General features: G+C 47.7%; 2 protein-coding genes across 3 annotated transcripts in view; one reads left to right on the forward strand and one right to left on the reverse strand.

Moving 5' to 3' along the window:
- LOC144162964 (deubiquitinating protein VCPIP1-like) overlaps nucleotides 1-12,745 on the reverse strand; it is a 39,094-nt gene extending 26,349 nt beyond the window's left edge. The window contains exons 1-2 of the mRNA XM_077693707.1: nucleotides 12,486-12,745; nucleotides 5,874-6,149 (exon numbers count right to left, since the gene is read on the reverse strand). Of these exons, the coding sequence (XP_077549833.1) occupies nucleotides 5,874-6,114 (241 nt within the window). The 5' untranslated portion in view covers nucleotides 6,115-6,149; nucleotides 12,486-12,745. The remainder of the gene's footprint in view (nucleotides 1-5,873; nucleotides 6,150-12,485) is intronic.
- Nucleotides 12,746-13,181: 436 nt separating this feature from the next.
- LOC144162965 (uncharacterized) lies at nucleotides 13,182-18,667 on the forward strand. 2 transcript variants are annotated; one of them, XM_077693709.1, is made up of 2 exons: nucleotides 13,182-13,744; nucleotides 16,962-18,667. In XM_077693709.1, exons 1-2 carry the CDS (start codon nucleotides 13,415-13,417, stop codon nucleotides 17,295-17,297), a joined length of 666 nt encoding a protein of 221 aa, XP_077549835.1. In that variant the 5' UTR covers nucleotides 13,182-13,414; the 3' UTR covers nucleotides 17,298-18,667. The 2 variants fall into 2 exon arrangements, with proteins under 2 accessions (XP_077549835.1, XP_077549834.1); XM_077693708.1 differs by having other exon boundaries at nucleotides 13,184-14,023; nucleotides 16,962-18,656.
- The last annotated feature ends 4,257 nt before the right edge of the window (nucleotides 18,668-22,924 follow it).

Here is a 22,924-nt window from a genome sequence, read left to right on the forward strand (position 1 = left end):
GGACAAATAAAAAGCTAGCATGAATATACGAACCAGAACATGCAAAATCGAATAATGTGGTTTGTGGAAACCAGATGATGGCGCAGTTGTGGCACATTTGTAAAATAACAACTCCAAACTTTGTTACTGTTTTGAAGCCATGCTGCAATTTGACTTGCATAGAAAGAAATCGCACCGTGTCTTTTCTGGTTCATATTTTCGCATTTACATTTCCTTTGTCAATGATCGTGCATAGTACGTGTGTGCTGTCACAGTGTTGGTCGGACATGCGTTGTTTCGCGTCAGCAAAAACTAACATAACTTATCGGTATAAGCGAGTCATTAATTTCTGTCCTGCTGCACTCCCAACACAAACACAGGCTACGGAAAGACACAAGACAACTATGGGTGAAATTGTTACCAGTTCCTTAGGCAGCTGCTCTGCCAATAGCTATCAGTTCATACTGCTGCTGCTTGTCCTTTAACTTTCACCAAACACTAATGTCTGCACTTGCAATTCTTTTTCCGCCCCTTTACTTTTGCGGTGACTTGCACTCTCTGCCCATCTTTTTTTCTTTTTTTCTCTAAATTCGCAAGCCTATTTGCACGCACAAATAAAGTCCATCACACGCCCACTAAACTGAAGCTGCAAAAAATTTCCCAGCTCTAAGCTCTACACTTTTTTGCAAGGCAAAAATCCTTGTACCAGTAAGAAGTGTACTTCCATGTACATTTAATTTCAACGTCCATAGAGGTAAAAGAAACAAAAAAATCACCTGTATCACAGTACTGTACGTTGAACCCCTTTATAAGAGACACGTACCGGGGAGCAGTTTCTGTCTCTTATACGAGATGTCTCTTATAAGCAGGGTACCATGTTTTCACTTACTAATCAGACCCTAGTTCAATGTGGGCACCCTATGACTAAAACAAGCTCAAAAGAATGCTACAGCATGTTTCAAAAGATTCATTCTAATTTATGTTTGGCCCCTGGAATTTATGAAACAGTTCTGAATCTTTGTTTGCTTCATGACTGTATTTACACTGTATATTTTACAACCGATTCTGCAAGCTTTTTTTAGGGGTGTGCGAATATTCGAAACTTCGAATATTCGATTCGAATTTTTTGGTATTCGATTCGATTCGAACGACACTTCTATTGTTCGAAATATTCGAACCACCCAAAACTAAAAAAAAAAAAAAAAAAAATTCAGAGCGTGTCTTCTGTATCGGTGTTTATTTACAGTGGACTCTCGATGATACGATTCTGGGGGTGCGAATTACGGGATGATAGGAATTTCCGAAAAGTCCCGGTGAAATTGCATTGTTTGCAATGGGAAAAATTTCGGCTGTTACGAACGGACCTGCGCGGCCCGGCGGAAGATACGAACGAGCAAGTGACGGCTCTCGCTCCCCTGTTTGTCACTCTTTCTCCAGAAACGGCCGGGCTGTTGTTTTCTGCTCGCGAAAACGCTCTGCGTACGCCCAACGCGCTGACACCGCCGCGAAACCACGCCCACGCTGCGCGCGGCGCGGCCGGCGGCGTCAACATGGCGTCGGCTCCAGCCGCGAAGTGGCGCGGGGGCTCGAGCGACCGCTTCTAACCGCTCTTTAAAATGCGGCTCAAGGGAGACACGAAGTTGCTTGTGCGGTAAAGGAGCTGATAATGTATGCGAAAACGGTACTATAAAACATCATCCGCGCCGCTAGTGAATGCGCCCATAAAATATTTGCCGGGGTGCTAAGCCTAACCATCTCCGGCGAAGCCAAGCCGGCTGTCTCGATCTCATCGCAAGTAGTCAGGCTCCTCCATCCTGCCGCGCGCGTCGTGCGTCATTTTCTGACCGAGGTAGGCGCTACCGCGGGAGCGAAATCGTCGATGTGGGCGTGAAAATACAGCGCTCGCAGAGCCGAGGCGAGCGAATCGCGTGCAAAAACGCACCATGCGGTTCACGCTTGGCTGTTTCGGCGTGTAGCGAGCTTGGGCACAGCGAGTGAGGAGACGAGCGCGAAGCTTTACGTGCTCCAGAAAGGACTGCTTTGCGACACGGGGGTTAAAAAAAGCTGAAAAAATCACGAATTTCTTCACGCGAAAGTAGGAAAAGAAATAAACGAAAACTTTTTTCAGCGCTAAATTTTTTGGTCTGTGTTGGTTCATACGAATTTCGGATGATACGAATATTTTTCGCAGTCCCGCGAGTATAGTATCATCAAGATTTTACTGTATCAGCGCGCGGCAATGTGCACGGGCTCGGGCATGCCAGCTACTAGTTTCTCAAGTGAGCGGCTGTTTTCGGTATCTGGTAAAGTGGTGATGAGCAGGAGGTTGTCACTGCTCCCCGAGCATGTCGAGCAGTTAACCTTTCTCCATGTTAACATTTAAGTGAGTGCAGACCTTAACCTGTTGAGTGCAATGTAATTCCTAATTTTACTTTGTGTGATTTGTTGTGCAATAAAGTTGCAGTTTTTGTGTCTCTAGATGGTGAAAACATTAATTTTACAAAAAACAATAAGTATTCGTATTCGAAAAATATTCGATTCGATTCGAACTTTGTTTTTATTATTCGAATTCGCTTCGAAATTCAAAAATTGATATTCGCACACCCCTACTTTTTTTTCTTTCCTCGTTTGTGGAAGATGAATCGTACATGTTGAGTTCACAAGCATGATGAATAGGCGGAGCGCACAGCTTCTTCCGCTGTGTGCTCAGGCTATTCATTATGCTTGCAGGACTGCGATGCTTTTCGATTGGGAGCTATGCCAGTGGGAGAACCCACATGTGCGATCGCGCTCCATCCAATGGATGGCAGTAAGCTTCAACCACTTCTGTAAGTTGCATTTCCATTGGCAGGGCCTCTCATTGTCATTTCATAGCTGACTGAACCACTGTGTGTTTGCTGAAGTTATAATAAATAGCGACTGCAGACGTCTGTCGTCCACCTGTGCTTCCAGGATGGAAGCAACTGCAATTAGTGACTGGTGGCACTGCGTCTGAAGTTAAAATGTCTGTTACAAGTGAGATTATTGATTAAAGTTCAAGGATGACTTGTCCCTTATAACCAATCTTCTACATCCGATGTCTGTTATAAAAGAGGTCGATTTAATAGGAAAGATAGGGCAGCCAACCATGTGGGTCAATAGTGTCTCTTATACCCATTTGTCTCTTACATCAGTGTCTCTTATAACGAGGTTCAGCTTACTAACAAAAACTGCGACATAAAATATGCTATGCTCCCTGCTGCCATATTTTTTCAATTGACAAACGGAGTTCACAGGTTTATGATAGAAAAGTTGTGCAAAGCGTAAAGCAATGACAGAATGCAGATGTGCACTCAACTCAGCACTGCTACCTACATTAAAAAGACCCTTTGCTGGTGAAGGAAAGTCACTAAAACCTCGGCCAATGCAAAGAAAAAAAATTTTAGGAGTTCTACAAGCCACAAGGTGTTCTACAGCTACAAGGTGTATGTGAATGGAGGGCTACAGATTAATTTGACCACCTGGGGAATCTTTCCCATGTGCCAGAACCTCAATACACGAGCATTTTTATCTCCCGTCTCCATCAAAAAGCCTCATCCCACGCAGTGACCTCATCTCAAATATGCAGTACATCGTGTCTTTGCCCGCTCCATTGCAAACTACCGAAAAGCGACCCACCAAGCAATGCTGGCACAGCGCTTGTTACCCTTTGCTATAGATTACAAGCTCCCACAGAGGGCATGATGTCCCCAAACTGCTCTCCTGACTTTCAGCTTAGCTATCCGATGTTCTGCTAGACAAATTAGATACAACTGCCCTGCATGGCTGAGTAGATGCACCTGCCTTCCCAACATGACCTCGGATTAGTTTCCCACTCTTAGTTCACCTCATTCTTCTTTTTTTTTTTTGGAGGGGGGGGGGGGAGGAATTAGAAGGGGCAACCAATTAAATTTGTTCGAAGGTTTCACCCAGATTCCATTTAGACATGCATCATTTAAAATGTGGTTCATCCCACTGATTGATCAGTGCAAGACAACACAGAGTTGTCTTGTTTGCCGCAATGGGCGTCCTATGCCACGGTTATCCTTCCCTCCTTTTTGCTTGGTACGAGTGTCAGTCTATACAGCCATGCCTGTCTCAACAAACGTTTGGTTGTTAGTCGGCAAATCAGCAATAGTACATAGAGTTTATATCTCATGCCAAACTTTGCACCAATCAGTCCAAACCACTACATACTGGACGGTCTCAGCGTAAATTGAGAGCATTCGTAGATACAGTAAAAGCTCGTTAATTCGAACTCGGTTAATTCAAACTCACGCCCTGGTCCCGGCACAGCCCTGCATATTTCAACGGGGGGAAAACTCCAGATAATTCGAACGCGTCAGTATCCAAAACAGTTTTAATTCGAACTGGGGTCCCCTGGTTTCCATCGCTCCTCGCAGAAAAAGCCGGCCCAGAGTGATTACAACGTGTTTCAAATTCAAACCAAACCAAATTTACTAGAGATGCAAAGCAACGAAACAGAAAAATAACAACGTGGCATGCGTGCTAGGCTCCTGCAACAGCTTATCTCGGCTCTACGGAGAGCGCCGCGCCACCGGCACCAGTGCTCCAGCACATGCCAGTATTATTTACGGAACATTCATGAAATCACCTGCCACAAATGTGTAATAGCGCCTCATTCGCGATAACAAGTTCAGAGGTGGCTTCATTGTGTTCTGCCCACGCAGTGTGGTGTGATTTCTGTTCAGTCGAGCGCTCGCCCGCTAATTCGAACTTCGCTTAATTCGAACTATTTTATGGTCCCCTTCGAGTTCAAATGAACGAGCTTTTACAGTAACAGCTTAAAATTTAACCCCGAGGCTTCTACAGTGTAGTAGTTCTGAAGACCTTGTATGTTTTAGGAGAAACACAGGAAAAAAAAAATTGTGATTTTTAACTCTGCTCAAGAACTCAAAAACAGCAATTTCACTTTTTCCATCAGATGCGACATTTCTTTTGAATATAGCTAAAAAGATTTTAAAGCGAAGCTTTTGTACTGCTAGGGGAAAGAAAAATTCACCGGTATCATGTACGTAGAAAACTCCTCTGATGCAAACCCATGCATATGCGAGAAAATACCAGGTTGGAGAGGAGTCAGAAGCAAGGGCAGGATTTACAGATGATGCAGCTGCATCCTCGCATCTGCAGTCATTGGTAAGTGGGACGGCCCCATCGGAGGGAGTGAAAGAGTCTCTCTCATAGCCGAGCGCACGCGTAGCGAGCTACTGCGTGACGGACAGCTCAAGCGACTAGGGGCAGCGTTAACATGGCAATGGCAAACACGGCCGAACATTACAGCTTCGTCGGTTAACCATTTGAATGGAATGCACGAGTGCATTTTTTTAATTGTACATTGTGCCTCTCTTACCAGATGCAATGGCTCAACAAGTTCTACACAACAATGATTTGATTTGATTGGAGGGTTTAACGCGCCGACGCAATGTATGTGATGAGGCGCACTGTAGTGGAGGGCTCTGGATTAATTTTGACCACCTGGGTATCTTTAACGTGCGCCGAAATCTCGTACACACGGGCGTTTTCGCTTTTCACCTCCATCAGAAAATCGGCCGCCAAGGCCAGGATTCGAACCCGCGTCCTCGCGCTCAGCAGTGCAGCGCCTTAGGCACTGAGCCACAGCGGCAGGTCAACACAACAGTGATACACCACTGAAGAATTGGGAGATGCGAAAACTTTGCACACGTTAATAGCCAAGCGTCGCACAAAGTGTGTTCAAAGCAAGGTGCATGCATTTCGATAGCTGTCGCTTCTACACAACGGGCTAGTGTTAGCTTCACCGTTGTAAATAAACAACACCCGATTAGTTCCAACGATCTTTGACGAGCGTCTCACATAAACCAGTCGCAACCACTCACTGATGAGGATGTTGCGGATGAGGGAGTGGAAGGCAACGCCCGGGTTGGAGACCTCCTCGACGTTGCGCAGGGCCGTCCGGTCGTGGCGCTGTCCGCAGTGGGGGCACTCGACGCTCAGGTCGTACGAGGGGAAAAAGAGGCGCGAGCGGCACTCCTCGTCGGGGCACGTGGCGCTCAGAACACGCGGCTGGGAGGGCTCCTTGGGCGGTGGAGGCTGGGGCGGCGCACCGGACGACGCCATGGTCGCACCCTTTCACGCCCGTCCACTGGTATCAACTGGGCAGAGAAGCAAACATTGGGACCTCTTGCTTTGAAAAAGATGAAGGAGGTAGAGCCTACCACAAGATGAAGCTGTGGTGCTTCAAGGGGCACATGGGTCTTTGGTCAAAAACTTTACTTTTGCCGTTATGATGACAAATTGTGGGACGTGTAGTTTTGCATTCTGACTGCTGAATATCACATTTGTATTTGTGTTAAACTACCACATTCAAATTTATTCAGATTTTTACATTTGATTTCTTGACAGCCTTTGTAAAAAAACTGCTGGAGCGATGCAGCCGAAGAAGGTACCAGTGAACTGTGCACAAATCAACGAGTGCAATGAGACTAGCATCGTCATTCTATCTGGTCTGTAGCAGAAGTTACGACCGGTTGAACTTTGCCTTCCAAGTCCAAACTTCAAGTGGTTGTAACTTCTGCTACAGACCAGATAGAATTGTACTGTTAGTCTTTTTGCACTCTTTGATTTGTGCACAGTTCACTCGTACCTTCTTCTGCTGCATCCCTCAAGCAGTTTTTTACAAGAGCTGCCAAAAAAATCCGAATAAATTTGAATGTGGTCATTTTTACACAAATAGAAATGTGATATCTACAGTCAGAATGAAAAACTACCTGTCCCCCAATTTCTGTCATCATAACTATAAAAATAAAGCTTTTGATCAAAGACCCATGTGCCCCTTCAACACTGGGGCATTACTAGCAAAGAGTTCATACCCAACCAGAATAATGCACAGTTTTAGGCATCTTCACGTGCGAAACTGTCTCCCGAAGGGCAGATCCCACTCCTCATGTCAGCAAGTCAGGAGCACGATCATGACTTCACTTGGAGACGAGTAATGCTAACGGTTAAGTACGTGTATACATTCATCCCTATCATTTCCAGCATTCACTGTAAATGATGGTCAAAACTACAGGTGGTGACACTGGTATAAATTTTGGCTCGGAGCCTGGCGTACAAAATATATATATATATATATATATATATATATATATATATATATATATATATATATATATATATATATATATATATATATATATAGACAGAGAGAGAGAGAGAGAGAGAGAGAGACATTAGTTGAATTAATGTGTCGATGCAAGCTAGCTGGTATGCCATCACGATTTAGGTTCAAGCACCAAGCACAACTTCAGGAAAAAAAAAAAAAAAACATTTTGATAGGACAGACATTTTGACAACGTCTACCAAAAAGATTTTGATTGATATTGGGCTCACCAGAGGAACTACACCCTGTTCCGTGAACACAATTGAGAGGTGCGAAAGCTGCAGCTGGCATTGAGCATTCAGAAGAGCAGAAACATCAGCAGCAACTAATGACACGAAACGGAGCAACAAATAACCCCACATTCCTCCGCACTCAGGTCACCTGTTTCCTCAAGACAGCACCGTACAACCGGCTGCGGAAGTACTTTATTTTTCACAATGTGCTTCATGCCCCTGTACAGCTTAGAGCACTGCACGGGCCCGACCCGGCCCGGAAGCGCGGGCACCCGGCCTGCGGGTCGGGCCGCCCAAAGTCGATTATTGGCAGGCCCGGGCCGGATTTGAGCTCGACGCCGTGGGCCCGGGCCAGGCTCGGGCTTGAATTTATAGGCCCCGGCCGTTATTAGTCCCGACGTGAAGTGCAGAAAAGAGCATTAAAATGAATATTCTGAGTTTACTTTTACGTGCTTCTCGATGTTAGTTTTACACATTGTTATAAAAATGCGTTTTGCTAGGTCTGATAGTCACTATACTGCAATTTTAATGACTTTTCATGTACTGCGTCAATATTTTATATTTTGGTGTATGACATACCAAAGGTATGATTACAAGGAACACCCAATTAATTCAGACAACCTGGAGCTGTGCGTGTCAGTGTATGTACACGTGTGTTTTAGACATCGCACCAATCGAAATGCAGCTGCCGTGGGCAGGTGTCTGTCCGCATTACCTGTTGTACTCAGCGTAGTATATTCGTGACTCGGGTCTCTAGTAATGGCCAAAATGGGTTCCCCAAGCTGTCAACGCATTTTCCACCGATTTTCTGCAGAAAATCACCGCGTCAGACGCGTTCATTTAAGAACGGCAACGATGATGATTGATGATTGATAGGAGTATCCCCTTTGTAGCGGGTTGATGACGTGCCATCTTACCAAAAAAAAAAGAAACTAATATACCTATGTTTCATACTCTTCGTTTAGTACTAGCGCGCTTCTCTTAGGGTAGGCACAAAAAACTTATTACGCACAAAATACTAATTTTTTCTATTACAGGTGGTAGCTGTCCTAGGCAATATTCCCCTATCTGCTTTTCGTCCACCAGCATTCCAATCTTCGTTTCGTGGCCTCGACAGCCTTGAAGTGAACTTCCTCCGTGCTACCCTTAAAGGAGTACTGACACGAAATTTCAAAGCTGAGATAACAATGTAAAACGCTTCCTTTTTATCAGGAGATATCTCTCAGCAAGTTTCAACAGCAACCGTTCAGCGAAACATATTTAAAATCCATTTTAATCTTCGCCCGCACGAGAAAGCCCAGAGCGGGCCGACGTGACATCATCTGCTACGTGCCCCAAACTGGCGACGTCGGGGCTCCCGTGACGAAGCCGACGCGCTGGCTGTGGTTGGCGCGCGCTGCTCGGGCGTGTGTACACGTCATGGTTTTGGGACTGACGTCATGCTGCCCGGGCCTGTGGGGACGGCGAAGACCTCGGCCGGTCTGGGCGCGCGCGTGCGCTCGCTCGCGCGCGCTTCCAGAGAGGCAGCGATACGGCAAGAATGGTGACGTCATGTTATACATGCTGTCATGGCGGCCGCTCGGCGTTTTTCAGTCGAAACCGAAACTGGCACGAATAAACGACGCCGTAAATGAATGTTTACGCTGCGCTCGACCGTCTAATCTGTCATTCTATGATTAGTGGGCTGGTAGGCACGCATAGCAGCGAAAAAAACGTAACATAAAAATTTCGTGTCAGTACTCCTTTAACAACCACTGCAGGTAAAATACTTTAACACACATACATATCCGTGGACTCAAATGCGGAGCAAAAAATTTCAGCAATACCAACTTGTGGCCGAGACAACCACGTCACAATGCCAAGAGTTCTGGTCACCAAAGGTGGTGGGGTCTATTGTGTTAGAATACGAGCTATTAGTACGCCGATGTGACGCGAACTACAGACGGTGTAAGCTAAACTACGTGCACTTTTAAACCCTCATTTTTTTCCGTTTCAGTTCATGATGTGCTTGTACAGACTTAGATGCTCCGTCTGAATGCCCACTATGAAGACACTGGACCAAATATAATAAACAAGCTTTCTTCAGCGTTTAAGACCGGGCCTGAACACCCACACACGGGCCCTCCCTAGGCTCAAAAATAAATTACCGAGCCTGGGCCAGGCCTGGGCTTGAGACGACAGGCCCGGGCTTGGGCTAGGTATTACGGGCTTGGGTCGGGCTTGGGCCTTAAAGGGACCCAGAAAAGCTTTGTGAAGGTGGCAATCAAATGCATTCAGGTGGTAGAACACATAATGGGGGATTTTTGAGCTGAGTGTGAGCCCCATACGTTGTACGGATAATTTGTGAACAATTTTTGAAGATCGCCTTTCTCAGCCGATGAGCCGCAGCGAGCTGACTGCGGCTGACGCAACGGCGAGGGGCCCCCCTGATTCGGCCGCAGGCAACGTCACTGCCATTGGCTTCCGGCTGCTCTTCCTACTTCCTGCGCGATCCCGAGGCAAAGGCGGGTCCGCAGCGATTGACGCGTGCCTAGGCGCAGGAATGTAGCTAGCGGAGAAAGGTAGTCGAGCGTCGCAATGTCACATGGCTATTCCCAGTGTTTCCAGCTGCTTTGAAAGAAGCAGAGAGGGAGGAGGAATCGATCAGCAAGGGGGGAGAGGCGCACTAATTGCTTCTGGCGCAGCTAATACTGAATGTAGATCAATAATTCCAACGGCATTGCATCGCCATATTGGTACTACGCGACAATGAAGGCCTTTTGTAACTTTTACAAAAGGCTTTTCTGGGTCCCTTTAAAAATCAGGCCCGTGCAGTGTTCTAGTACACCTTGCAGGTTCAATAGCACTACACAGAGTAGGAAATAGAGCTCGACTGTATGAGCAAGCACTAATTTTGGGCTTTAATTGATCAAGCTGAAGGGGGCGCGGGACAACGTACACTCAAGTAAAACTTCCCCCCAGGTGAAGCTATTAAAATTCACTCACGTAAAGTCTGTTCAGCCAAAGCTTTTTGATTTATCTCCAAATGCTATTGTCTGCACTGCTGTACACCCCGAGATTTGACAGAAGTTGCCAAGACAAGAACAAATGCACCTGGTCTCGGAACGGGACATGACGCTGGTACTTTCCGATGAGTTTAGGCTAGAAGTCTGCGGCTAACTTTGTGCGAGCCATCATGACAGCTGCCCCGCCTATAGAAGTCAGCTTCGGAAGCCCCAAACTACAGCTGCTTCCGAGTGCACTGAAAACTGCTGGCCCTGACAAGCTTTGATACATAGGCAAGCACCATGAAATCACCCTCTTGTACAACTCCGCTGATTTTTACAACGAGCCAAGGAACTTAACGCACATGCAAGTTATTGATAACCTGCTAAAAGTTAATAACCTGCACACATTTTTCTTAACTGGCATATTTAAGATACACAAATCGCTAGGAGGAGTTGAATGAAATAAACACAAACAAGCTTGCTACGGAAGAAAAAAACAATCTTAAATCAAGCAAAATATCAGCGATACGTTGATTAATGTTGCACGAAAGCTTACTGAACATTTTACTTGCAAGATGAAAATAAAAAAATTCAAAGTTGGGTTTTACATGCAAAGCTAGACCTGGGATAGATACGAGTCGTAGCAAGGGCCTACAAATTAATTTATAGCAACTGATTATCTTTACCACACTCTGTAGCACAAGACATATTAGTCACTGAAGTAAACAGAGAACAGCGACTTTACAGTCTGAGCAAGCTCAAAGGATACGACATGCAATTTTTGAGATATGTCAAGAAATAAACTTTAAATAAACAAATGAGGGCACGTCAAGTAATGCAGTAGCTTGGAAATACACAAACGGCAAACCACCCAGAAAACTGCGCAGCATACACCATGTTATTTAAGTTTGTCTACTTTTGCTTCAATGATGACTACGTGTGCTGCCATAAGTGGGACCCGATTACTGAACGTGAAATAGTAAACAAGAAAACGAGCTAAGATCAAGCTATCTAGACATAAAACCTCTAAAATCATGCACAAAATAAAGCAATAAAACCAAGCCAGCTGCTTCAATCTGTTCAACACAGCTTTCATATCATACGCACCATAAAAAAAGTGGTTTAAATATTAGATTGCTGAGAACAATTGCATACCGACTGTAGATGTAATACTACCTTTCACTGGCAGTCAAATGCCTGACAGGCATTTATTTTCCTGCGCTGTGAACTTAATTGTGAAGACACAAAAAGCAGCCTTGTTACAACAATTGGTGCAATCATAATTTGAAAACAAAACTCGTGACTAGTCAGCATTTCTTCAAATGCAATTTTCTACAGCAGCGGGAGACAACAGAATCGAACCAGAGTTCTTTTTTTTTTTTTTTCATTCACACATCTTACAACGCAAACGGGCACGAGTTCCGGAAACATTGCAACCCGCCTGGCATGACAAGGGCAACGCACCTCGAGACGTCACTCTGGCTTGCGCAGGGCGCTAATTCGTACTACAGGCGCTCGCACAGAATTCACAGAAAATATTTTGAGTCTTCCTAGTAGGCTGTGTGCTGCTAATTCATCAGCACAACTTCAGCGCCCTGTTTATGCTCTAATTTCGGTGGTAATGATATGCGAAACGATGCAAACGCCTCCAGCACTGCATTAGCCATGAAACAAAACCAATTTTTTTCGAAACATCGCTTCCCGCGAACCCCTTCCGCACCGCTCACTTTTTCCGCCACGATACCCTCATTTCGAGCGCCAAATTCTTCGCTACACGCTAGCAAGGCAAGACGGCAGGAAGCATTCAAGGTACAAAGCGCCAAGAAATGAGAGCATGTCGCGGCATTCGGTCCTCGGTTTCGCTCGGGACAAACTAAACAAAAGCTAGTTGACGTCTTCAGAGGAAGCAGTAATGCAAGCGTGCATTTTGGCCAGATGTAATCGAACTTTGGACTAATGGTAGACGCGTTTTTGGACTAATGGTAGACCACTAATGGTAGACGCGTTTAAGAGTGTCAAACGCAGCAGGATCGCGCGGGTCGAATATTCAGACAGCTCGCGAATGGATGAAGGCTTGACGGGGCTGTTTTCATCCCACGAAGAACTTACGCGAGTAGCGAGGCTCGTGTTGTCGTCGATAGAACGGGACGCAGCGAAGCCGCAGCCATCTCACGCGCTCGTGCGTCCCATGACAATAGCGCTGACCGACGACCTCGCACGAACGCCAGTCGGAACGTAGAACCAGCTGGGGAAAATGTTGTTATGCTACGGGGCGAAGGAAAATCTCCAGGATCCGCACGGCCCCCCGATCACCGCCGCAGCAGCAACAGCGACGCCAACGTTTGGGATCTATCTGCTTGATAGATAGATGGAACTGGGCTTTTTCCCTTTGTAGCGGGCGCCATCTGCTGTGGCTTCCACGCATGGAGGCATTCCTCCATGCATGGAGGCTTCCACGCCGCGAGTTAGTCCGAAAAGTTGTAAAAACCAAAACCATGAAAGGGATACCAAAAATAATGGCACAAAAAAGCAAAAAAACAAGAAATAAAATGCATTTTTGTTGCTCAAAAAACGACTGTCATTCGGCTGGTCGCTCAAATGGCTCAAATCATAGGCCCATGGAGGAAAGCATTACGCATAGGCTCCCTTTTAAACGGGTGATCGACGGGAAGTCTGGATCAGGCGTTAGCTTTCTTAAAACACATTACTGTCCTCCACTGCCTCCACTTCCTCTGAAACCCTCCGTTATGCTCTTTCGCCACCAGTGCGTGGTCCAATCTTCTTTTTGTGACTTCGACGGCTTCCCAGTGAGGCTGTTGTTTCGGTCCGTGGAAGCATAGAGTTTCATACAAAAAAGAAACTCTATGCGTGGAAGCCCAGCGCCATCGCGAGCGGGTCCCACCGCGGCTGGAGGTTTTCAAACATTCAAATTCAAGTTCAAACTGTCCGTCTGACTGCCGGAGTCTCTCTGCGCGCTGTCAGTGCTGCCAAAGCGTTAGTCGCAAAAAACGCAAGTAGCAGCAGGATATTCCGCAACGATGAGCGAAGACGTGTTAGAGACGCTGCATTCCGTCCTCAGACGGCTGACAGTGACGGAACTGCGCTCGTTGGATGAACTCTCCTTTTCGTGGCTTCCGTCCCTGCAAGAGCTGTCGCTGCGTCCCGCCGTCAACACCATTGTGGGCTCCCTGCAAGCCATCGAGTCCCGTAGCAAGCGGCTCGAAGGCGTCGCCTTGATCTACGCCTGGCTGCTGCCGGTGTACCACCAGCCGTGGATGCTGTTCAGCGTCGAAGAAGCGTCCGAGCTGTCCGACTTCCGTCGCCTGCTGACCAAGTCGGCGTCTGCTCTTCGACTCCGCAGCCACGAGGTGACGCTCCAGTGGACCCTGAGGGACGGCGCCGTCCGCGCATGCGTGCTGATGAAAGACGTGGAGCGGGAGTTGTTCGCGGAGGCCCAGGCCTCGTACGTGGTGTTGTGGCCAGGTCTGCCGCTGTTCGCTGTGCAGACGCCGGGGAGACACGCCCGGAACGAGTTTCTGACCGCACTCGGCAAAGGGTTGAGCGACGCCCTGGTCAGGCGACTGAAGGTGCCTTGCCAGGACCTCGGAGCCGCCTTCCGCGCTGGCCTCGCTTTCATGGGAATTCCGGTGCGCGCCCGTTGTCGTTTGTGCGCATCGCTGAGGGCGGAAAACAGAAGAAAGGAAACCACAGCACTAGCGTTCGTCCTGTGGTTTTCTTCCTTCTGTGTTGCCTCCTTAGCGCCGGTACGATGTACCCAGTATCCTTAAGCGCTAACCACATGTAGCGATTTTTCCAGCGACGCGACGAGCGACGCGACTAGGATCCGCAGTCGCCGAACCGAAGTCGCTCGCCGAGGCAACCACATGACAGCGACGGCTGGAGCGACTGAGGATGGCAATTTCAATGTCGTCGCACTGCGCATAGTAACGCGCTTGGTACACTGGTTGTTTGCAACCATTTTTTTTTTGTTCATTTGTAATAAAAAGCATGGCTTTAAAGTATAAAGTAGAGATGCACTTCATTGCATCTCTAAAACTGGTTTGGGTTAGCTATAGCGCACGCTTTTCCTTCTGCGCCTCGTCTCTCGGCTCCAACATGAACGCCGTGAAGAATTCGTTTTCTTGACGTCGTTTTTCCCACACGGGTCTCACCCAGTGTGTGCGGGAGCCTTCTTGCTTCTGCTTCAGCGTGTACACAAGCTTTGCCACGCAAAGCTTTCTTTGCCGCTGCACCGCAAACACCGTCTGCGTGGATTTGCAAAATCTTCCCCCCCCGTTCTCTTCCAAAACCGGAGGTTGCGTGCTTACGTAAGGGCTCTCCTATTGGCTAGTCGCTGAGGCCACTTCCGGGAGGCGAGCGACTGTTTCTGGCGACCCAGAACCGAGCGACTTGGTCCGCGGCGAAAAGTAGTTCGTCGCTGGTCGCGTCGCGCCCCAAGTCGCTTGCAAAATCGCTCCATGTGGTTGGCGCTTTAAACCAACTAGCCTAACTTTCCGTCCATTTATTTATTCATTCGTTCGTTTTACAAGTACTTCCAGTCTTGTTGCCGGGCCCTAAGCAGGAATGGGCATTCGGAACAAATGGACGGAAAGATCGAACACGATGGGAGGCAATGAACAAAAATGTAGCATGGTTCGAAAAAGGACAGCACGACACAAGCAGGACGGGAGAGGCAATTAGTCCCATCCTGCATCTTCATTGTCACGTTTATTGTCCTGTAATTTATTTAGAACAAGTATGCATAAACTTTCCCAACAATGTCTTTTACTGTAGTGATGGTATTTCATAGTTGTAATGACTCTAGGCTGGCAGTAGGTTTAAATCATTGGGTGACTTTTTCTTCTGTATGGCCTTAAGGGCTAACTGCACTCAAATTTCACCTCAACCAAATTCACTTTGAACGTACAGTACGTAAAACCAAACCAACTGGGACATGACTGATAGCCCCGTGAAATGCCTCTTTAATTAGCTAGACACGCTTAAAATAGCTCCGTCGCAGGCGACGCTGCATCTGCCGGCGGATCGCGCAGACAGCCATGAAGCGGCAGTGACACTGTGGCTGGCCGTGCGCTTTTTTCTACGGCCAGCCAGGAGAACCGGTTGAAAACGTGGAAAACAGCGCGCATTAACGGGACGCAGAGCAGAAACAAGGCGCTGAGGTTTTTAGTCAGTGTGTGTCTTCTGCTCTGCGTCCCGTTAATGCGCGCTGTTTTCCACGTTTTTAACATGCCCCAACCAGCCCACTTGCTTCCCTTTCTAAAAACTGGTGGAGCTCTGCTGGGTGCGCTTCCACTAGGCACGGCGAGAGTGATGCGTTGCGTGCAGCTTTGCCCCGGCTGGCTGACCGCTTGCTTGCCGGATGGAACGTCGCTTCGGCCTGGCCATAATTGCTGTGCTCCCCTCAGTTTTGCTTTCGAAATCTCCCAATTTTTGATGGTCGTTTGTGCCGCGGATATGTGCGTTTCAGGTGTCATGTGTATCTTGCAGTTTTTTCGCCGGACTACACGTAAATGTTTTCAGAAGGTTGAAATTTTGCATGCAGTTTTCCTTTAAAGCCGCTCCAAGCTTTCCGCCTATTTATTGCTGGTCAGCAACATGTTCTTCGGGTTCTGCTGCAAAAAATACCTGCGACTAAACTTTAGAGCTGAGCAGTGTAGCTTGCGTCATTAAAGCATGATGGTTGCATTGCCCCGTCGTTGCAAAAAAGCAGTACTAATGCTGCAACAATGTTTCACGGCAGATCGAACTAGCACAAATTCCTCACTCTGGTGGCACAAATACAGCGGGACGTGTTTTGCCGCACCCATATTAGTGGACAGGGAAAGTTGCTCACAAGAGAGAGAGGCATTTCAGTGTGCCATGCTATGGCCGGTATTCAATGGCATGGAATGCATGCTAGCAACCATGCGAGTGCGCTGCCATATCTGTGGCCAAGCGTCTGTTGCTAAGCGACGTTGTGCGCACGGCCCCCAGATCAGGTACCCCTCTTCTCCTCCATGCAACCGTGTGAGTGCGCCGTCACTCGTTACGTCGGGCTCCGCAAGATGGCGGCACTTGTCCATCTCCATGGCGCATCGGCCATGTCTGTGGCCGTTTCTAGTGTTGCCAAGCGAAGAAATTGACCGCTAAACTTTTCAACGAATACCGTCTATACACTCGACAGCACAATATTCTTCAGAACTGGTTACACATAGAGACATTTTCTCGCCTTCTCGGTGTTGCAGTAATGTCTTACGCTTAGAGACAGGAAGCGTCTGTTCTGTGCCAGGGAAGTCTGGTGGGAGGCATTGTAGTCCAAATTGAACGAAATGGACTCTGGCTGGCCACATAATGAAGCGAAACGACAGCTGGTGGACTATGAGGGTGACAGAGTGGATGCTGAGAGATGGGTCTAGGGGAAGGGGAAGGACATTGACTAGGCGAGGGGACGAAAAAAAGAAATTTGGAGGCAAGGAATGGATCTGGGCAGCACATGACAGGAGCGGGTGGAGGTCAGTGGGAGCGGTCCTGCAGTGGACCTAGATAGGCTGTCGATTTCTCCAACATGCTCCGTCTTGTTTGCAGGTTGAAGGCACTCCCGGTGTTCTGGCCACTGCGATACCTCCGAGTCGTGACGCCGTTCCGGACATGCTGCCGTTGGACGTTAACAACGAGAAGACGAAGAAGCGTCTTGTGAAGTGGGAGGCGGCTTTGGCCGAGCTAGGCTCGCTCTTGCGACCGGTGGAGCACAGCTACAAGATCACCGACAAGTCCGGCTCCACTTGGGTGAGCTTCGACGGGCCCGACTTGATGGAGAAGCTGCGGAGGCTGTACGCCTACGGCTTCAAGGAGATCATCAGCCCCGCCATGCTTCCGGCCTTCCTAGGCCAAGACTCCCACGTCGTGGACGACCGGGACTAGGACTGTTGATTTTTTAGCTTCTGACTCTGCATGTTTTGTTTGCGTGCATTGCTGTTTGTTCCATGCCGAAATAACAGTTAGTTGGGACTGGGACTCTCTTTTGCCTTTTAAACTCCGCTTCTACTGCGTGCGTTGATGTTTCTTCATTGTAAAAATAAAAAGCTGAGACAAATCTTTGCTGGTCTTGTGGCAGTAACAGAAGAAGAGCTCTGGTGCCTGAACAATATACACTAGTGGTGTTGAGGAGATAGTGATCAACCGTTTAGCAGCACTTTTTGTGTCAGTGTTCTGGATAAATGTCGTTGCTTTCCTGTTACATGGTCTATGAGCAGCATTCCCTTAAAGTGGCCATGAAGACCAAATACAACTTCTATTTGAAAGAACTAGCCTTTGGTAACTCACTCAGCTCCATTCCAGCGACAAAAGACATTCGTTTGTCTGAAAAACCGGAAGAAATATTAAAAAACTTTCACATTTTGTGCTACAGTGACGTATTATGGGCCAGCAGTACAGAGGTAGTTATCCATGTGTAAACTGCTCACTATACTCGGTGACAACTCAAGAACGACACCGGAAGTTGCCGCTGTGCCTTATCACCGTAGCCGGATGTTTCTCCGCGCGGCGCAAGTAGGCCGTTACTGGGAATATTTTGAACATGGTGTGAGCCTTTCCCGTGATTTTTTGGACTTAATATGCTTATAAACGACTCCAGTGACGACAAACAAACTGCGTGAGACAAGGCAGACGATATCACGCATTCATAGCAAACCCCTTTCAAAACGCGCGCGCACTGACATCACGGGTCCGGCGCTTTGGCGGAGTGATACACTACATGAGGTGGTGCTGTTCTTGAGTTGTAACCGAGTATAGCATTCAAGTGATCCAATGGAACTAGAAGTCCACAATTATAGACATGTTTCTCGACAGTGGCTTGATCAGCAGCTGCCGATCGCATAAACAAGGTTGTGTGATGTCGTAGAGAAATTTCCGGAAAATGGACGTGGGGTTGCCATGGCTTGTTCTACTCTCCTTCATTCCTCCACTAGTGGTTGAAGTTTGCGATAATATTGGCATCACTGTTACGGGGACAAAAAAAAGTCTTTCTTATGGACCAAAGTTGTATTTTGTCGTCAAGGCCCCGTAAAAGCGCCACGTTGCTGCACAAAAGAGCAGACGCAACCGTGCACGGTGTGTTGCACCGCGGATAGGGAGTTTCGGCTACAAAGTTGGCTCGACTCTGGAATACCGACTGCATCTGAAATGGTCATGGAACAACAAGACTACGTGACACTGGATATTGTCACACCTTCTGTATCGAAGATCTCGGATATCGAAAAAGCCTGCACTGGCCTAAAATGGCTGTCCCCCCACTGCTTTTCTGTTACAAGTTGCCAAGATGATTCTGCAGATTTTGCCCACTGTTGTCTTATCGCTGGCTCGCAACGAAGTGTCTGTACATACGTGTGTCACAAAATTCCTCGTCTTAATTTTGTGACGAGGAGTGCGCTGAGTCCCAAAAACATTTTCTTCTGCCGAGGTGTTAGGTTCACGCACAATTTCTTGCAATGTCATTCCACTAGCATGCACTTTCTTTAGATAGTGGATTTTAGCCTCGGTAGGAGGTACAACACCTGGATGCAAGATACAAGTATGCGTCCTCCTCATTAATTGATGCATCGCTTGCTCCTGCAATTACGAGATAAATAAAAATGCTCATAAGAGGTGGATGATTCCTTCAACAAACGTAGACAAGAAATAAGAGGCCACCTAGCTTCTAATGACTGACCATAACAGACGAGCATTTCTTATGGGTGCTCAGCTAATATGGAACGCTACAATGAAGATTCACTCACCTAGTTAATTAAAACGTTCCCAAAAGCACGCACACAGACAGTTGTACGAGGCGACATTCCGTTGCCAAATTGGTACAAGCCAGCACTTCAGGTGTGATGCATAACTTTAAATGCGTTGACATGCTGTGCCCCACCTCTGTACCAAACCTAAAGGGTACCACAGCATTTTTATTTACGGAACAGAAGTGCAGTATACATCCCCAGTTATGGTTGCTGAATTTAGTGCCCAAACCAATTCTTTGCTAATTGCACAGTTGAAGCTGTAGGAATTGTTGGATTTCTTTAGCCTTTGCCAATTATCTGCAACAGGCCCCTTCGATAGTATAAAAACCATTTTAAACCTACCATTAACTCATACTCAAAGGAAACAGTATTCTATCGTATTTCATAAAACATTTCATTGTAACCTTACTAAAATTTTTTTTTACCCAGCCAGCTTGGTTCATGTATCTTGACGAGAACACCTACAAAACTTGTTTCTTATTACAATCCATTCGCACATGACTGTTTTTCAGCAAATCTGCAGCGACAAAAGGCAACAGGTCTGTTTTGGCTTTTCAGCACAGCTTTGGTGTCGTGCAAAAAGGTATCACTTCTTTACTTGGCTTTTTTGCAATGCTCTGGTGTCATGCAGCAAAGCCTACTTTAAACACTGGCATTTTGTTTGGAAAGAACTCCACAGCACCGGCTGTTCAAGGAAAGCAGAGATACTCACTGACGACTTCTTGCATAGCCACTAAAGTTTGGCGGAATCGCTGGTCGTTGAGAATGACCGTGTTATATTTTCTGGCTTAAGGTGTGGAGCCAGAGTGTATGCACTGGTATGCACAAGCTCCGGTGACGCGATGCATTGTGGGTAGGTCGCCATCGTGCCGTTCGTCGAAGCGGGTCGACGGCCAGCGCAAGTGGCGTGTTGCCGGATATCGCACTTTTGGGGTTTTGGTGGTATGAATTGACGCTGTCAAATGGAATCGGTGAATCGATAAGCTTCTGACAGTTGCTGTTATTGTCACTGGCCAGTCCACCAGAGTGGGTTTGTTCATTAAACTGTGGATGCCATTTGGCAACGTTGCATCACAAAGTGCCCCATCAGGGCGAATGTTGGCCTGCGGTGGGGACATCAGGGCACTACATCAGCCAATAAGGATGTTAGGCCAGCATATACCTGTATTAACTGCTAATGAGGGGAGGAGGAGAAGCAAAATTTCATTTAACGCTGAAGTTGAGCTGGTCAGTGGGTGGAATTCCAGGACTCCTCTGGTGTCGCCTGCCATCTCCGCCCGTTCAGCGAGCCCACTCAGATCCAAGCTAGCAAGCTAGGTCATTCTCCCACAGCTCCTGTGTTGGATTTGGCACTGGATCAAGGTCTAGGTTTGACTGGTATGTCCAGACCGGATGGCAGAGTGTAGCTGGCTGCTACAGTGCCTGCACACGGGGTTGTAGATTGTAAGGTGGATCGCATGTAGCCCTGTGGGGTGTGAAAATGTGTTCGTTTGAAGCGGTCGGAGTATGACTTCTTGTTATTTTGTTAGCTGATTGGTCGGGGGAGGAGGGGTGCGCCGTGTGAGCATGTAATGTTGGATGGTGTCATATGGGATAAGCGAGTGCCCTCTGCAGGTTTTGGGATATCACAGCTTCCTGTTCTGCTACACCTTGGATTCGCTCTGCCAAGCATAAAGCATCCCAATCGCTGCACTGCAACGTTTCGTCGAATTTCTCAAGAAGCCGTTGGTGCAGCGTCCAAGATGGGTCCGAGCCATTCTTCAGCCCCGCACAGAGTATCAGGCTCAATTCAACTGTCTCACAAAGTCAGATTGGGCGCTACTCGAGTCCATCAACAAGTCGTGGCTATTCGAGCAATAACTGGCCTACCAGCCTTCACCCCCATGCCAATTCTCCAACAGGAAGCACAGCTGAACACATTTGATGAATTATAGTGCATCAGCGTCGTCAAGCCCGCCTCCAAAAGCAAGCCCTCAACCCATATGCCCCTGCTCTTGCAGCCTACACGACCAATCCACCAGCCCGACAGTTATCTGTCGGGCTGGTCGGGCCGACAGTTATCTGTCGGGTTATCACTACCCATAAGGCCAGACCATCGTGGAAGTTCCACCAATTAAGAGATCCGCAACCTGCTTCCCGCATCCATCCCCGAACGGTTGGTGCTCCGATCCCGCTTTCTATGGAGAATGCTACCATTTCCTCTACTGTGATATTTGCCGACAAGCTCCATATAGCTTGACCGAACGTGGCTCCCGACCTTACTTATTACATACACCTACATCACGACGGAAAAGTGACGATCCACCCAAGCAGAGTTCCTCGCAGTGCGTGATGCTCTGCTGCACACAACTGTACTCCTTACAGCGGCTTCAACCCAGTGTAACGTCTACACTGATTCATCCGCTGCTATCCGCGAGCTTCGAAAAGCATTTACGCCTAACTAACTTGTGTTAGAAATCCGGGACATAGTGGACATTTACCCCTGCCGTGTTCGCGCAGGGGTAATTTACCCCTGCCGTGTACAGAATTCCAGCAAGAAATAGTGGTGATTCTAGCTAGAAATGACAATATTCCAGCTAGGAAAAGTGGAATAATTGTAGCAAGCAAATGATTTGTAACTGGGAATGAAGCATGAGCGAAGGATTTCCACCTGGTAATGATGCTTATGCTGAGAAGAAAATGACTATTTCTAGCTATAAAGGCAGCTGGAAATTTCAGCATGAAGTTTTCCAGTTGGAAGAGCAGCTGCTGCTGCTGGTCTGGCCAGAAAATTTCTAGAAACGTTTTCTATATGGGAACTTTTCTAGCTGGACGGCATGTCTGGTTCAATAATCCAGCTAGAAATAAAAAAATATTTTCACCTGGGAACGGCGACGGTGCTCCTCAGGACTGACTGACTGACTGACTGACTGACTGACTGACTGACTGACTGACTGACTGACTGACTGACTGTCTGTCCGTCCGTCCGTCCGTCTGTCTGTCCGTCTGTCTGTCTGGGAACAGCTACCCGATGGGGTGCAGGCTGCAGATGCTGGTACGCACCCTTTGCGTGTGCCATATTCCGCTTCTCTGTCACCTTCCTCAGTGGCTATTCGCCTCGCCAGTAGAAACGAACGTCTCCGGCGGTACGGATGCCCCTGGCGGGTTGGGCCGAAAAATGAGGTCCTGCTCCGACGACTTCGCTTGGGGGTGGCCCCCACGCCGGCTATGACGAGGACCTGGCTACCTCCGTACCAGGCCTAATTTGCGGGTAGGAGGCTGTCTTGCGGGTGTGCTTGGCGAGCGACGTCCTGCTGGAGGGTTGCTTCGGCAAAGGTGTATTGGCGTCATTTCCATGACAGATATGACGTCTGTGAAATCTTGGGGTATTGCGGCATTTTCGTGTTACACTATAAAACCCGGAAACGAACAACCCTAAGTATGACGTACTATTTAGTTCTAAAGGTTGTTTCCCCGCAAGAGGACGCTGTGTGCAGGGGTGCACCCTTTACAGGCCGCTTGCTTCGTTGCACTGGCGTCATTTCCGTGACGGATATGACGTCACTCAAATGTTTGTGAATCCCGGAATAAAACGCTTTCGTGTTAAAACACTCTTTGCGTATAGTCTGCTGAAAAAGAAAGCACGATGCAAAATACAACAGCTGAAATACGCGCGTGGACGCCGCAAGCGATAAGCAAAAATCTGTGATTGTGAAACCGAAATCGAGGAGAGGGCGGCCATTGCCGTGACGTTGCAGCCAACCAGCGAGCGGCCGAACGATCAACAGCTCG

Source organism: Haemaphysalis longicornis, unplaced genomic scaffold (genome assembly GCF_048455015.1).
Source record: "Haemaphysalis longicornis isolate Haplotype H1 unplaced genomic scaffold, Haemaphysalis longicornis Haplotype H1 scaffold_12, whole genome shotgun sequence".
Taxonomy (NCBI): Eukaryota; Metazoa; Arthropoda; class Arachnida; order Ixodida; family Ixodidae; genus Haemaphysalis; species Haemaphysalis longicornis.

Bases quoted from the DNA above. Each gene is read 5' to 3' on its own strand.
- LOC144162965 (XM_077693708.1), top strand. From the start codon at position 13,415: ATGAGCGAAGACGTGTTAGAGACGCTGCATTCCGTCCTCAGACGGCTG. The intron at 14,024-16,961 runs GTGCGCGCCCGT...TCTTGTTTGCAG, and splicing joins TCGCTTTCATGGGAATTCCG to GTTGAAGGCACTCCCGGTGT.